Source organism: Chinchilla lanigera, unplaced genomic scaffold, assembly GCF_000276665.1.
Source record: "Chinchilla lanigera isolate Chin_1 unplaced genomic scaffold, ChiLan1.0 scaffold00008, whole genome shotgun sequence".
NCBI lineage: Eukaryota > Metazoa > Chordata > Mammalia > Rodentia > Chinchillidae > Chinchilla > Chinchilla lanigera.
The window spans coordinates 10,428,277-10,445,980 of NW_004955409.1; the positions used below are offsets into that span (position 1 = coordinate 10,428,277).

Here is a 17,704-nt window from a genome sequence, read left to right on the forward strand (position 1 = left end):
CAGATGACCCAATCATACAGTACAATGATGGACTATCATGGGGTTAACGTAGGAGGAAGGGGTGGAAATGAGAACAGGAGTATCACATGGGTTAAGAGAAGTTAACTGTCAATTAACAGTCATTTTAAATTAATTTTCATTCCTCTATGATGCTAGGTAACAGCTTTTTCTACACCACTGCATCTTAGGGAGGAGAGCAAGCCAGTAACTGGTGTAGCACGCTGCCTTAAGTGGTGTCTCTGGGACTCAGGAAGATAGGACATTGTTCCATCAGTAAAGAGCAATTTGTGAAGCACCTCAAGAGAGGACTGAGAGAAGTGGAGAGGAGTTTGCTTTGTGCTGCCCTAAGGTCATCAACTATGCAAAGTTAAAGACTCTCCTTTTCCCTCATATATTCAAAATAACTACAGTTTTTTTTTTTAAAGACCTAAGTAACAGACAACTAAGATCTATAAAAGTGACTTTGCTAATGCAAATTATGGGAGAAATTTCAATTCAATATAAAGAACTGATTAAAACACTAATTTAAAACACACAAAAAACATGCGCAAATCACTTTCCCCAATAAATTCACCTTCAAAGAAAAGCATCTGAGTTGGAATAACCTCACATAAACAAGACAATATGAAAAAGTAAATGTTCCACATTCCAAATAATTTCATGTTTCTTCAAGGTTAAGTTTAAACTAACAGTTTAAAAACAAAAGAAATTACAAGAAACGTTAAGAGCTTTTCATTGGCCTACATACTAGTTTAGAGATCAATGAGGACTAACATTTTTTTAAGTGATGCAAGGCACTTTTCTTTTTGGGGGCTTCATTTAGGAAAAAAAAACGGTAAAAACAGGCAGCTCTGAAAGTGTTGACATTTGGCTTCAAACAAGCGAAGGGAGAGCGCATGGGCGGCAGCTGAGAAGGTGGTGCTGGGACCGCAGCAGCAGAGACCTTCGGTGGGGCTGGTGCGGAGAGGCGGGCAGAGCTTAGGGGCACAGCAGTCCAGCGGGGATGGTCTCTGATTTCTGGAGTTCAGCAGTGGAAACCATCACCCATATCTTATAAGACATGGGACACTGGCCTCAGACAGGCCTGTAATCCCAGCACCCAGAAGGCTGAGGCAGGGAGGATTCCAAGATCAAGCCCAGGTCGGGCTACTTAGTGAGACCCTGTTCAAAAAATAAAAAAGGGCTGTGGAAGTAGCTCAGTGGTGGAGGGCAGTGGGAGCAAGTGAAGGCTCCCGTGGGGACGACTCATCTTGACTCGTGGGCAGACGGGTCCCCACGACCCCTGCACGCAGCTCACGTGAAATCTTGGCCAAGGGAGTCTCCAAGTGTGTTTCCCTGATGGGACCTTCGCCTCGGGCTTCACGGCAGAGCCCAGCAGGTGCTTCTGCTTTTCTTCTGGCAGCCGTGCCAGCTCCTGGAAGTCACTGCTGGGTCTGACACACTGTTAGCCAACTTGAAACCGCAGCTGTTAACATCCTTGACAGTGGTTCTCAGGGGGGCCACAGACGGCAAGTGGAGTGTCTTGTCACACTCACCATCTCACACGGGTTCCCCTGGGGACAGCGCTGTCCAACCAACCTGTATGGAGCAACTGGTCAGCAGATGCCCTTTCCAAGATGACCAACATTTGGGAGATTTCAGAGGCAATGAGGAGAGGCTGAGGACAAGGACTCTACAAGAAGATTATCCTTACACTGCAAAGCTTCTGGGAGGACCGGAGAAGCTTGAGTGTCCTCGGGCTCCAGGGTACACGGACACACACTTCTGTCCCCTGGCTCCCTGTACAAAAGCTGGCAGCTCCTCAGGGAGCTGTGGATGTTCTAGGAACAATCTGATTACCAGGGCCGGGAGGACTTTGAGCTCATCAGAAAGACGACAGCAGATCCTCCCCCGTGGACCCGAACCCACTTGTGAGGCAGTGGTGCCGCACGGGTGAAAGCCACTGAGAGACAAATGAGGGACTGCAGAGAGCACCTTCTTTGCAGTGGGACAAATTTCAGAGTTGAGGACAGGAAACACAGCAAGTTGGCTGTCCTGTTTAGAGGATGATACGCTGTGCAAGAACTCAGTGTCGAGATTTATGCATTTCTAGCCTGTAATCCCAATACTTGGGTGGCTGAGGCAGGAGGATCATAAATGAGGCCAGTGTGGGCTATACAGCAAGACCCTGTCTCAAAAAACCAGAAAGTTATGTACTTTGAAAGAAAAAATTCAATTGAAAATCTTAATGTTACCTTTGTTTTTGAACATCTTGTACTATAAAGCAAAACATTTTCCCTTAAAGAATAAATGAATTAAGGTAATAGGAAGCATTAACTGGATTAAGTAGAATAAGGGTAGCTAATTAACAAGGGATCAAGAAGGTTAAAAAACTAGTCATTCATTTATTGACTTATACTAAGAAAGTGGTAGATTCCTGCACTTCTGTTATGTTGGGTTCCATCATAAAATGTAACTGTAAAATTATTTTTTAAATGTAATATATAGAACACAAAACGAATTTGTAGCAAACCCTAGGAAATTCTTTTGTTATAAATTACCCAAAATTGATCAACAAATGCCCCCTAACTTGCATTTTGTTTAAAGTAATAACTTTGTGTCATACAAATAAATTTCAAGTATGAAAAGTGCATTATTGCAATAATAACTCTTTGCAAGTCCAAAATTCTTAGTTTATAATAAAACTGTAAAGTTAAAAAAAAAAAAAGGGTAAAACCATCAGTGCCATCTACTGCAGAAGTCCAACATCTTCTTAAAATGTTGCTTAGCAAGTTGCAGAGAAACGTCTGGAAGCAACGTAACTGAAAGGAAACTACTTGTGTTTTTACCACTTTAAATTATTATCATCTTCAGTATTTTCTCTTTCCAAATAGAAATTTGCAGCCTCTGTAACGTTAGTCTTGAGTCAGCCATTCTGGGCAGTGGCCACTTGCATGTTTCCAAAATCATCTTCTTCTTCATGTGTTCTCTTCAAACTGCCTAAAAGTTATTGAGTGAACATAAAATGAAAATTCAATAAATTCATGTTAGAGTATAACAGCCAGTAAAAATTTGTCATAAAGTGATACTACGTACTTAAGATAATTTCATGACTGAACTTATGGCAAACTTTTAGCAAGTTCTTCTGTTGCAAATTACCCAAATAACCTTTTAACCTTATGTCAAGCTATATTTTCTCTCCTGAGAATTAAAGAATGTAGTTATTTCTTAATAATTAATATATATTAAAATTGCATGTGTGTATGTGTGTTTAGACAAAGTCTCACTATGTATTCAGACTGGTCTGGACTCTCTGAGTAGTCCAGGCTGGCCTCAGACTTGCAACAATCCTCCTGCCTCAGCCTCCTAAGTACTGAGAGCAGGCATGTGCCACCACACCCAGCCTCAAAAATTAAGTTTTAAAGTAGTGTGAAATTAGCACTTTTGAGAAGCTGAATGGTACCCAGAGTTTGGTTACCAAATTTATGCTTTTTAGGCATATAAATATGTAACACAGGACATAAAACTTCCAGAAATTAATCATTGTTGTATAAATTTTAGACAAAATTATTGTTTTCACAGATGCTGTTATGAAAAGCACCTGAAAGTATTTTCCCACCGAACCTGTTGTATTATTCTCAACAAACCTAGGGTGATAGAAAGACATGTAGCAGATAGTACACAAACTCCCCACACAGTGTAATAGTTACATTCAGTAAACCTGAGTCTCAGTATAGAGAACAGCTGAACTGGCATAGCGTCTGCTGTGTTTTGTGTCTGACGATAGCCTGGCCTCAAACTTATGTTGTATTAAGTCACACTAATAATGTTGATCCAGAGGGCAATTTCCAACACAAAACTGCTATTTCACTATAAGATCAAAACAGTAAATGAAAGTATACTGTCAATACAATGGAATAAGGTAGAAAATATCCTCGTCATAAGGCTGAATACAGATGCTGTGACTGGGTTTCAGTGACGCGTTACGCTTCTGAGGGAGCTGTGCGTGAAGAGGTCTGGAGGCGCAGAGAGCATTAAGCACCTCGTTTCCCGAGGAAATGACATTTCCCATACAAAACAGGAAGACAGTATGATACATTTTAGGTGAGGAAAAACAGACAGGAAAACTATTAGTTCCGTTCTCTGCAATGCACATATGAAAAGGACAGAGAGACACAAACTGAAAAATCGGAAGGGCAGTCCATATATTTCCTTCTGTGGAATAAAGTCAAGTGAAGGCTTTGGAAAAGGAAAAGAAGTCTGGTCATGATACAAAACAGACCAAGTTTGGACAGGAGATGAACGTGGACCTGAACAAGGCTGAGATTAAGGGTAAAATTCAAACAACAAAGCTTAAGAGACCCAGCAGGATTTAGAAAGTGACCACAGAGTGGCACCAGAGAAAAGCAGTCAGTGATGACTAGAAGCTGAAACTAAGAGATGATTATGCAGCTTTATCACTTCAGGAAGTGCAGTTCAGCGCAGCGTTCTGGACTTGTGGACCCAGTCTGCGGTGCTCACGTTCCAGGTGTGGAACCTGTTCTTCCTACCTTAGAAGCCTGCCAGTTCAAAAGCAGACTGAAATAAACAGGGCTAGAAAAGCTTACGTGCTGTGACTACTGTATCTAGTAGGTTAAAAACAAAAGAATTAAACAAGAGTAGCAAAGTCTTGGAAAAGGAGGATTAAAGATTTTGAGACCATGCTTAGATTAACTTTGAAAATGACAGGCTTTGGGTGTTCATAAAATAGCACAGGAGGGAAGAAGAGGTCAAAATACTGACAGCAAGAGAAAAAAGCAGCTCATACTCACCCTAGTGAATCTGAAATGTTGAGGGGGGCGGGATACTGGGATGGCACCCCAGGCTACTTGTTACACAAAGCTCTTTTTCTTGTGTCTGTGTGTGTGCACTACCATGCCCATCCTGTTCTTTATTTTTGATAAGATCACCTAAACCAGACTCCTCATATTAATCTTTTAAATAGAGCTGTACCACTTAGGAGACTTTTAAACCAAGCAGGGTTAGGGATGTAGTTCAGTGGTAGAGTCCTCACCTAGCTTGTGCCGAGCTCTAGGTTTAAATTCCCAATACCACAAAACCATAACAAAACAAGCAGGTATCTGATCATCTGACCAGCTTCTTCTAACTGACTATACCTGCAGTATACACAGTGCAAAAGCTCATTATAACACACATTTATTCATTATAAAATCAGTCTTTTTCAAATTATCTTGTTTTAATTCAAGTTTACCTACATCTTTCTAAATTATTTGGTACAACCTGTATATAAGCAATGAGTGTGTCTTTTCCTTTTTTTGGTAGTGGCAATCAACTCAGCACTTTGCGTTTCCCAGGCAGACACTGTGATATACCTGGCCCCCCTTTTTTTTTTTTAAAGAAAACATTCTTACCTGTGGTACCAGAATGAACAGATAAGGACCTTTCTATTTGAAGTGGTGACATCATCTGTATTGTTAACTTTGCTAGGTAGATGGCTTCATATTCCTAAAAAACATTTTAATTTACTTTAACATACATTTTCATTCTAATACCAAAAAGTCATTAATGTGTCACTGCTAGAGCTTTAAAGTTTCTCTCATAATCACCAAGGACTGATAACTATAAATCAAGTCAGGTTAAGAGGCTGCCCTACTGTACCACACACTGAACTGGCTGTCAGTACAGGGTGTGCCCTCTGCCACTGGGGCATTAGCTATAATGACCTCTAATTCCATCTGATAAGGAAGAAAAAAAACCAAATACCTAAACTACCAATCTCATCAATGATTCTAAGAAAAAATGAACTAAAATATACTCAAGCATTTATTGGGTTATCTGATTCCTTAATAACAATCATCTGCCTCCAGTTAAAGATGGAACACTAAAGGCATTTCTGTAACTCTCCCCTTTCTGAAAACAAGGAAAACATTTGATAAAACTAAGAAATATCCATACACTGACTAGGAAAAGAATGAGGAGGAAAGTAAGGGAAGGGTTACAAAACAGACCAGGACGGTGGTTTTCTTTTACAAAAGGAAGGGTTGTGCTTGGGAAGGGCTCTCAAGAGGGGCGCAGGTCACATGCATGTTATATTTTACACATTCTCTGTAAGTATATTATACTTTATGATAAAATTTTTTAAAAATGGAAACAGACTGAGCTGTGCACATAAGATGCTTGCTTCTGCAACCTTCTCAGGCACCGTAAGTACAGTTCATACTTTCCAAAAATGCTAGCAGACTTAAGATAGATCCAGCAACCCCTTGAACATCATGACAGTTAAGCATGAGTGAGCTCTGGGAAGGATGGCATATTAGGGAAAATGAGACATCCATACTTGCAAGAAGCAGACTACCAGGTTTAGTAAGGTGGAAGGGATCTGAGTGGCATGTGGCCTGCAACCTGCTGACCTTGCTCAGCTAACAGCGAGGGGTAAAGGGGTAAACGGAAAGCCTGGCGATGTGTGACAATCACCTAACGCACTTCGGTGGGCACACTGATTTTGGACTTCCCACCCTCCCAACTGTGAGGAAAAAAATTGTTTTTAAATCGCAAAGTCTATGGTATTTTGTCACAGCAGCCCGAGTTAAGTCAATGGCATTTGTGAAGTTACTTCAAAGAGACAAAAGGACTCATGGAAGGCAGAGGACAACAGACATATCAACCATTCACACTCAACAAAGAAACAAAAGAGACAAAGAAACAATGACTAATAGAATCAACAAAGAACAGACCACACCATGCAACTGTGGCAAAATAATTTCTCCCTTTCTCCTGGGTTTTTCCAATCAGCATGTAGAAAATGCTGTATTTTCTCCTATCCAAGTAAAGCCCTCTTAATCCTACTTCTTCAGCCACTACTTCATTTCTGTTTTCCCTTTCAAGGTAAAGTTCCTAGAATTGGCTATTGCTGAAATTTCTCTCTTCCCATTTTCCCTTAAAAATCTGCAACTGTGCTTATCCTCCCCACTCCACAAGAACTTTGTCAAGGAAATCAATGACCTCATGTTCTGTGACAGTGAATCGCCCCCTCCTTTTTACAATACTGCCTGCACCTGACATCTCACACACCATCCTATCCTGATCTCCTTCCTACCTTGCTGGCCTTCCTTATCAAACTCCTGCTAATTCATCTCACCAACCTCTACAGGTCGGAATACACCGGGTTACGTCTTTGAATTCTTCTTTATCTACACTCACTCCTAGTGACCTCACCCAGCTTCAGAGCTTTCAATACCGTGTATACTGGCCATCCCTACACAGGACTCCTTCTCCTGAACTTCACGTACATGTTCCTGCCTTCTTCCTGACAGCCCTCTCAACCTCTCTAGATGAAAATCATCTCCTAATCTAATGTAGCTTCCTGCATTAAGTAAGGAGCAATTGGTCCTCCGGTTGTTCAGGCTAAAGGCTTAGTTTCTGTCTGTCTGTTTCTTTCTCTCTTTGGTTTTTATTTTGTTAGTACTTGGGACTGAATCCAGAGCTTCTTCACTGAGCTACTTCGTCAGCCTTTATAACTCTTTTATTTTGAGATAGGGTCTTGTTAAATTGCTAGACTTGAAGTTTTGATCCTCCAGCCTCAGCCTCCCAGAGTGCTGGGGTCACAGGCCTGCACCACCGCACCAAGCTTAGATTCAGTTTTTCCCTCTCCCTTTGAGAACCTCTATCCAATCAAGTAGTAAATACTACTTGACAATTATACCTTCAAACCTGATCTCTTCTCAACTCTTCTGCTACTACTATGTGCTGCAATCCAGCACTCTCCACTGTATTATGGCGGCAATAGCCTAAGTGGGCTACTTGCCTCTGTCTTCACTCTCAACTCTCTGTAGCCTACATTCAAGCCGCCAAATTGATACTGTAAGATTTAATACTCCGCTTAAAACCGAAAGACCTCACTTAGTGATCCCACTCAGCTCTAATCCCTAACTATCTCATTTGCTTACTCTGTTCCAGACACACTGACCTCACGGTTCCTTGAAAACACCACACATATGCCGCCCTCCACCAAGATATTCCCCCCAGATATCTTCATGATTTACGTCTTTGCTCCAAATCTTGCTCAGGAGGGCCAGCTTGGGCAACATAGAAAACTTCATAACAAAAAGCCCAAAACAAACAACCCTGCAAAATCCTCAGATTCTTTCTAGTGAAAGTGATACCAAATAAAAACTCACTAGGAAAATTCTAGAAAGGACACTAATGAAAGACTTGAGCAAATAACAAATTGTATAAAATCACCATTTTGAAACTGGGCCAGGCATGGTGGCACAGGCCTACAATCTCAGTTACTTAGGAGGTTCAGGCAGGAGGACTACTTGAACCCAGGAACTTGGGACCAACCTGGATAAAAGCAAGACCCTGTCTCAAAACAAAACAAAACTCTGATATAAGTATAGCAATAAAACACATCCATAGAAGAGATAAAGTCCAGAAACAGCCGCAAGTATAGATGACAATATGGACTATAATAAAAGTGGCATTGCCACAGTTTGGATCATTAATGTCTCCCAAAGGCCCATGGGTTAAGGCGTGGTCCCTGCAGGGGAAACATTGGGAGATGGTGGAGTCTTCGATAGGCGGGGCCTAGTGGGAAGTACTATTCTTAGGTAACTAGAGGTGCATTCTGAATGGACTTGTGTGAACCCAGCCTCGTTCCTGTTCTTTGCTCCCTGGCTGGCGACACATGTGAGTTTGCTCTGCCATACACTACCATGGTGTGCTGCCTCACCACAAGCCCAAGCTACCAGGCCCATCAGTCACAGAGTGGGACCTCTAAAACCCTTTCCTCTTCGTAAGTTGCTTAGCTCAGGTATTTGTTAAAAACATGGGACGCTAACAGAAGTCAAATCAGTGGGCTATATTAAGATAGTAAGTTTCCTTAATAGACAAGGCTCTTATAAACCATAGCACCACCACCACCATGTGTTTTGCTAACCAAAATGTTTTGTGACCAACAACTGTGTATCACAAAATATCTTCAAGATAAAATATTAAGAAGACTTACTTATGTTGTATTCTTAAGCACTGCAGAATTATTTTTAACTATAAGCATAGATTACTTTTCAAATATAAATATGTTTTCAAAAAGTTTTTATACAACCAGGCCAAACCCAAAAAAATGTTGTATGGTAGTATATTTTCTGGGCATCAACAAAATTTGGAACAACATACAAAAGATAGAACACACAGAATTAAAAAGCCTGCTATATTTGGAACATACATTGAGTATCTCTTATCCAAAACGCTTGGGACCAGAAATATTTTAGATTTTGAAGATTTTTGGATTTCAGAATAGTTTCATAGACTTTACTGGCTGGTCATCTGTAATTCAAATATCAGCACTCAAAAATTTTTACATAGTGGAACATTTCAGACTTCAGATTTCCAAATTAGGGATGTTCAGTGTGTCTTAAAATTGAAATACTCTTATGCTTTATTTTACCTTGGATCTAACAATATGCCTTTAACTCCTTTTTCTTCCTTGTTTTTTTGTTTTGATTAGTTTTGTAGTACCAGGTATTACACCCAGGGCCTGCAGCACACAAGACAAGCTCTCTACTACTGAGCTACATCCCCAGCCCTTTTAAAAATTTTATTTTGGATAGCATTTGACTAAGCTGACCAAGCTGGGCTTGAACTTTTGATCCTTTGGCTTCAGCCTCCCCACAAGCTCAAATTACAAGCATGTACAACCTTATCTGCTATTAACCATAACTTAAAAAATACTTCTAGTACAAATGTGAATTTGAATAACCAAATCATGGTTATGAAAATTCTAAATTCCACACCTAACAGAACAAAAGATTTTACATTCTGACTACCTTAAGGAGAAAGAGGAGAGTACTTACCTGAAGTTGATGGACAAATCCAGCATTAGGATTAATACAAAATCTTCTTTCTTGCACATAAGCAAATGCATCTCTGAAAAGGAAAAGAAAATTAAAGAAAAGGCATTGTTTCATGAATTAATCCTACTTTCCAGACTCAATTTCTCTAAGCTTCACTGGTAAAATGGGAGACAAGTATTAAACACTTTATGTATGTAGTACACCTGTTATATAGTACACGTTCAAGATAGTATCACTGGTTAAACAAAATGCTAACACCCTGTATTGCTGTGAGGCTTAAGTAAGATAAAGATAAAATTGCCTGAGCAGTCAGTATCGGGCACAATGGAACTGAAGTTATTTTTACTGTATTACTGACAAGAGTCCAAATAATACAGAGAATATATATAAATGGTAAAGTACACAGTGCATGGTAAATCTTTTTCCATTTAATAAGCAAAGCATTTGAATTAAAATAATATTTAAGAACTGATACTTTTAAAGCAAACTTTCCATTTGGGAGTGAAACCTAAAAGTGTCCATGATGACACATTTCTAACTTATACAAGACAAAGAGAAAGGCAATACTGAATAATGGCTAGGGTTTGGTTTTGTTTTGGATCACAAAGTTCTTTTAAAGAAATCTATGTACTAAGCTTGGCAAAGATTATTTTTGATAAGACTGTCCTGAATTATGAATAGATGCTACTGACAATTCAATTATCACTCAAAAACTAATAAAGGAAAACACAGTAAGTTAGCCTTTTAAATAAGGCAAGCACTAACTTCAAATACCCAACCGTTTCTACTCAACATCATTTATGAGAATTTGAACTGTGGCTAGGTTTTAATGTACTTGCTTACCTGTACTTCATCCCAAATGTCTCCATAATGTATGCAATAACAAAGGCAGCACTAAAGACAAGGGGAAACAATTTTTAGAGAACTCACCAATTAAGTATTAGAGAAAGAAAGATTATCTTTAACTTCATACCTTCTGGAGATCCCTGCATTTCCATGGACAAGAACTTTTCCTGCAAAAAATAAGAAATGGTTATTCTAAGAAAAATACTTACACCAGCAGCTGAAATATACTGAGACCACAGCTGTCTTTCCTTAAATATTTTATATCATACACATGCCAGTTGGATATCTACTAGTTTTCAAATCTTTACTTGTAGAGAATACAACAGACCTTTAAAGAAATGTAAAGCTCACAGAGAATTTGAAAATAGTTATTTAGAGATTATTTCAAAAAGCTTACATAAATGAAACAAGTAGTTGGGAAAATATAAATTTGGGAATATTCTATTATATGTAACTACAATTTCCATATCCTACATTTAGGAAAATTACCAACTAAAATACTACTATACAGACCCTCCTAAAAACAAACACTAGCTAATTATGAGAAATACAACTTACCTCCAGCTTGTAAGCTCCCATCAATAAATTCCTTAGTCTGAAGGCAAAAAGACAATGTCATAATATGCAGATTAGCTGAGCATAAAATAGTGAGCAAATAAAATCTATAGGAAACAATTTCTTGTTAATTTATGAAATATAAATTATCTTAATTCAAAATTTCCAAAATGCTACAAATACCACTATTAAAAAGTTTAAAAAAATTGTGCAGAAGCTAAACTTAATTGGAAACAGCTTCTACAAATAATTTATTGCCTTTTTAAAAAGTAACCCTGCAAGAGTTAGCTAACCAAGTAAAAGTAGTAAGTTTTAGGACCATAATTAAGAAGTCAAATTAGGGCTGGGGATTTAGCTCAGCGGCAAAGCGCCTGCCTGGCAAGCGCAAGGTCGTGAGTTCGGTTCCCAGTACCAGAGAAAAAACAAAAAAACAAAAACAAAGAAGTCAAATTATAAATAAATTTTATATGATACTAAAATATTTATACCTACCATAGGGAAAAAACGTATTATATTTTCCACTGGATTATCTGCAATATCCAAGACTAAATATCTGAAAATAGAACAGGTTGTGATAAGCACTTTCAGATAAAATGTTCATATATATATATATATATAACTTTGACTATTTCTTGGTAATTATGAAAAGAATACAAAAATAATTATGCGGGCTGGGGATATAGCTCAGTGGCACAAGTGGCTGCTTGGCAAGTGCAAGGTCCTGAGTTCAATCCCCGGTACCACACACACAAAATAATAATAATAATAATGATAATTATCCAAGTTATCGCATTTCCAAGAACTAGGTCATAGTCTTTTTTTTGTTTTGTGTTTTTGTGGGTACCAGGAATTGAACTCAGGACCTTGTTGTGCCTGCCAGGCAGGCACTGTGCTGCTGAGCTATATCCCTGGCCCTGGGTCACAGATTTTTATACTGCCTGAGGGAATAGTATGTAAACCATTAAATAACATGTTAACATTTCTCTGATATTTTAATATAAAAAAAATCCATCCGGTTAAAACAGAAAAAGCACAAGTACGAAAGAAACTTTCCTCTAGGTAAGGGTAGACATAGAAAGTAAATACTTTCTTCAATGATCTTTCAGGTAGAAACTTCAGAGAATTCAGGGCTTAATACAGTGAAAACCAAGAATGCAAGAAAAATCCAATGTATAACCCTCAAGGATCGTGACAATGACATTATACTAAGTAACTGCGCAGACCTAGCTGTGGACATCATTTTGAATTGCAAGAATGACTAGATCTATTAGTCTGTAAGAAGCCAAAATCATTAATCTGGGGAATAACGGTTCTTTATTAGGATAAAGAACCGGCACCCAGAACATTTCCTTACTAAAAATGAATACTGTATACAAGTTAGAAATGAATAGAGTAACATTTTAAAATGCATCATTCTCTGGCCTGGGCATGTGGCTCAGTGGTACAGCACTTGTCAAGCACGTGTAAATCCCGGCTTTGAGTCCCCTTTTCATCCACGTGTGTAATGTGAGTATACACAGTACACATATGTAACACAGTAAGATCTAGAATATACCAAAATGCTGACTAAAAGAATTTTCTCTGGATTATAGATCATCCATGGTTGCTAATATTTTTTCTGTTATCATGCTACAGTTCCCCAAAGGCAGAAAAATAAGTACTTCTTTCACAAATCAAAACCAGTATAGTTCCCGTTACTCAGGAGGCTCAGACAGAGGATCACTTGAGCCTAGGAGCATGGGGCCAGCCTGAGGATTGTAGCACCTTGATAAAGGATGAACACTATGAAAGTATCTACAAAGAAATATGGGTCCTTTTATCATCCTAGACCCTCAATTTTTCTTCTCAGAAGCATCTACTGTACTATGAAATTTCTACTCTGCTGGTCCAGAACTTTTCAATGTAAATATGTATTTTTAAATACACAGGAAATTGAATCTGGTTCTATACTGTTTTTTTCATGTAATCAATCATGAAGATACTACCCAATGATCACACAACGATACAGTCCATTCTTTTTCACAGTATGCTATAGTATGTTTATACGATATACTTTGGAGTGCACTGTAGGTATGGGTATTTACAGACTGCACTTATTTGTTTTTTGTTTTTGTGGTACTGCAAACTGAACCAGGGCCTTTGCACTGAGCAATATCCTTTTCATTCTGAGAAGGGGTCGCACTGAATCACTAAGCTGCCATGCTGGGCTCTAACCTGTGACCCTCCCACAGCAACTTCCCAGAGTACTGGTGTTACAGGTGTGTGCCACCACGCCCAGCTTGTATTCATTTTTATAAATAGAGAAAAGCATGAAGATATTTTTAACTGATGCTTTTATACAGATATAGAGTATCTCTAGAAAGATACTAAAGACAGTCAACAATAGCTGCCTCCCACGGTAAAACTGAGGTGGCTTATGTACACTTTTACCTTTAACCATGTATAACATATTCTTTTAATAATGAATTTAAAATAATATTCAAAAGCATTAGATATTCAAGTGCACTTATTTTAATATAGTCATACTATAGCAGTGTAAGTACTGATAGGAAGCAATCACCAAAAAATTAAGTTGAAAAAGTGTAAAAAACGAAGTTTATCTATACGAATGATTTTTGCTGGATACGGTGGCACACAACTGTAATCCCAGAACTCCAGCAGTCTAAAGCAGAAGACTGCAAATTCTAGCCCAGTCTAAGTAACTTTAGTGACTTAGGGAGACCCTATCTCAAAATAAATTAAATACGGGCTAGGGGCCGGGTATGGTGGCGCATGTCTGTAATCCCAGCACTCAGGAGGCTGAGGAAGGAGAATTCTTCCAAGTTCGCACCAGCCTAGGCTACAAAGTGAGCTCAAGGCCAGCCTGCACTGCATAGCAAGACCCTGTCTCAAAAAAAAAAAAAAAAAAGTTTATTTTAAAAATTATATACCACACAGCCCATCTTCACAAGATAAATATGCAGACGATTACATATAAAATAAGGTAAAATGAAAACTGTCCTACATGTTTACTAACAATATTTTTATACATCACAGCAATGATTCCTACCTAAATAATTGTTGAAAGTTTGGTTTAATAAAGTTTGCTTCAATATTTTGTCGTATGCAAATTATGTGAGTTATTCCATGTTTCTGCAGTATAGGTAGCTGTAAAAAAAAAATGGGGGAGACAGAAAAGAGACAGTTAAAATATAAATCATTTTACTGTAACATGTTCCAAAATACACAGGACCTCCCACTGAGCCAAGCACAGTTTGGTTAAAGCTCATTTTGTGATAATTTACTTAAAATGATCAGCAAGACAGTTCAGTGATTCAAGATTAATACTTTAAATGTCTTCACAAGGCTAACAGGGGTATTTTATGTCTACACGTAATGCCCGATCTTGATGAGATCTTAAAGACAATTTACTTGGAAAACAGCAATTTTTATATTTCAGGGTTTATTGTATCGCATATTGTTTAGAAGCTATGATTAACAACCATAGGTGCTTAATATTTTTAGAGGGTAAATAAGTTACTACAGGGCAATCTGATTGGTTAAATTGGTTAATCTTTTTATCTCCTATCTTTCTTCCCCTTCCTTCTTTTTTGGCAGAACTGGGGATTGAACGCAGGGCCTTCACATTGTGCTGCATCCCCACCTATACTTTCTTTTGAGACAGAAGTCTCACTAAATCACTAAATCGTTCAGGTTAGGCTCAAATCTATCCTCCTACTTCAGCGTCACAGTGTGCTGGGATCACACGTGCGCACCAACATGCCTAGCTTGATTGGTGAATCTTTCAAACTCATAGACTTCCTGTGAGAAAAATAAAATAGACAACATCATATTTGTAGGTGTGATGGGGTACAGCACTCGAGAGGGCTAAAGCAGGAAGACAGCAAATTTATGTCTAGCCTGGTCAACGTAGTGACATCTTATCTCAAAACAAAAAAACTGGGGTGGTGGTGGTGATGCAGCTATACAGTACAGTACTGCCTAACATACTCTGGGTTTGATCCTCAACATTATGAAACTATGAAAATTTAAAAATTAAAAATAAATCAGCAGGGCCAGGGATGTAGCTCAGCAGCACAAGCGCCTGCCTGGCAAGTATGAGGGCCCGAGTTCAATTCCCAGCACCAAAAATAAATAAATAAATAAATAAAAATAAATCAGTAAAAATCCTGGAGATACAACAAATAATCTCTGGGCTTAATTTGTTTTTTTAAATTTCTGGTATTACAAAATTTTTTAAAAATACCTCATTTGTGATGGAACATTTAAGAACCACTGGTCTAGTAAAATGGGAAAAAGGCATGTACTAACACAGTGTTAATTACTATTAATACATAGCATTTGTGAATGCTCCTTAAAATAAAAACCTAAATAAAAACTTTCGTATTGCAAAAGCATATACCCGAGAAAGCTGGTTACTAAAGTCTCTTGGTGAACCTAACCTAAAGTTCATACCTTGCTTTTCATAGCAGAAGAATATGGGCCTAAGAATAATCCAGGTAAAATTTCCTAGGGAGAGGTAGGGAAAAAAAAAAATCACCATTAGTAATTTTAATTTATACCACATACGCACCACATCATTAGACTTGTGGGGTGTTTTCAGTATAATAATTTGCTTTTGTCATTTGGGGAGCATTTCTTAGCCACACTGAGCTAATGACTGGGAAGAGAAACGCAGATGTGCCTCACAATGCTAAGGGAGATATTTTCAAGTTTAAATGTAGTTCTGAAAAGCCTAATATTTGAACTTCCACAGTGCTTTTCATTGCTTTTAGATTAATAAAACCTCCCTAATATCACATCTATTTTCTATGCTCTAAAAATTAAACAGGCATGAAGAAAATCCTTCCTCTCGAATTGACAAAAGTAGCACAAGATACAACAGTATTTAGCAGGATGCGGTGGTGCACACCTAAAATTCTAGCACTCAGGAGGCTGAGGCAGGAGGATCCTTGTGAATTTGAGACCAGCCTAAACTACACATCGAGACCTTGTCTCAAAAAGACAAAAAAGAAAAGTATTACAACTATTATCTATAGTTAATAGAAGCAAACGAATTATGATTATAGTTACTTACATATGGGACTGCTTTGTCCCACCAGCTGGTTTTACTCAGAAATTACCTTTTCCTCATTTTTGCATGCCCCACAGCACCAAGTAAAAAGCCTCAGATGTACTCAGATATTTTCTTAAAAGTTCATTTTCACTGAGAGGAAGATACATATTTAAAAGTTAAGACACCCCAAGGAATGAGACATGACTAGATCCTGGGGTGAGCCATGCTGACTGCAGACGGTACAAAATGCAAACGAAAAGCAATGACGAGTACTGCTTATCATTTTAACTCATTCTAAACTGAAAGTACTCTTTTGGGGTCTTAAATTGTGCTTCTTTTTTTTTTTTTGGCCTTTTTGAGGCAGGGTCTCACTATGCAGTTCGGGCTGTCCTTGAGCTTACTTTGTAGCTCAGGCTGATCTCGAACTTGTGATGATCCTTCTGCCTCAGCCTCCCAAGTGCTAGAATTACAGGCGTGTGCCAGGAGCCTTATCTGTGGATGCTGGTTGGACATGCACAAAAATGAACAGTCTGATTTGCTTAACAGTCAACACTCTTGAACTTATCTAAACTAAAAAAACAGCAAACTGCTTTCAATAATACAAATTTAGTATTCCACTTTTCAGATTAAAACGACTCATGTAAGCATGCATGCAAGCATGTATACACTTGTATTAAAAAGTCGCTATTTAAAATACTTAATGATGAACCTACAGATCATAAGCCAACAGGTCTCAAACCGTTCATGAAACTAGGTTATTTATATAAAATAACAGAAAGTCCCCCTACCTGCATCTCTCGTCTCATTGGGTAGGTCCACTCCTTTACAAAGGAAAACACAAGAAGACAAGTAAGTAACATGAAAAATGTCACCCAATGAAAGACTAAAGATGCGTCATACAAAAAAATATATATATATTTTTAAATAACACTTAAAGAAACGTCTATAGGGCTGAAGACATAGTAGAGTGGTAAAGGGCTTCCCTAACATGCAGGAGGCCCTAGGTTTGATCCTCAGCACCACAACAAACAATTTTTAAAAGTACATATGCTGGTGATCACAGTCAGATGATTATTTGCCTATTGTAGGGTAGAGCAGGAGATGCCGAGAAATAGATGTAATTTCTGTGTTGACAATGTGGTCTGACAAAAAAGACAGACTACATATGAGAGGAGAGATAATTAAGACTGACTTCTCCAGTGCAAGAACAGCAGATGGGAATAATTCATTCAAACCAACAAAATAACTGTCATCTAGAGATATGCTCAGAAAATCACCTTTCAGGAATAAAAGTAAAAGAAAAGACTTAATACAAGCAGATTTTTATTAAAAGAACTCTTCAGAGATGTTCTTTAGAGAAAAGGTACTATCACTATGTCTATTTTACATTTAAATTTTAGGCATAGAGAACTTTGAT

General features: G+C 38.2%; 1 protein-coding gene across 1 annotated transcript; it reads right to left on the reverse strand.

Annotated features, from left to right (window-relative positions):
- Positions 1-279: 279 nt before the first annotated feature.
- Positions 280-17,108, reverse strand: Styx (serine/threonine/tyrosine interacting protein; the record flags this gene model as incomplete). The annotated part of the gene is given in 10 exon segments (XM_005376778.2): positions 280-2,979; positions 5,391-5,484; positions 9,831-9,903; positions 10,674-10,724; positions 10,804-10,843; positions 11,235-11,271; positions 11,724-11,784; positions 14,281-14,378; positions 15,687-15,740; positions 17,076-17,108. Coding segments are annotated over 10 exon segments (615 nt in total), but the record flags the coding sequence as incomplete, so codon positions are not given.
- Positions 17,109-17,704: the final 596 nt, after the last annotated feature.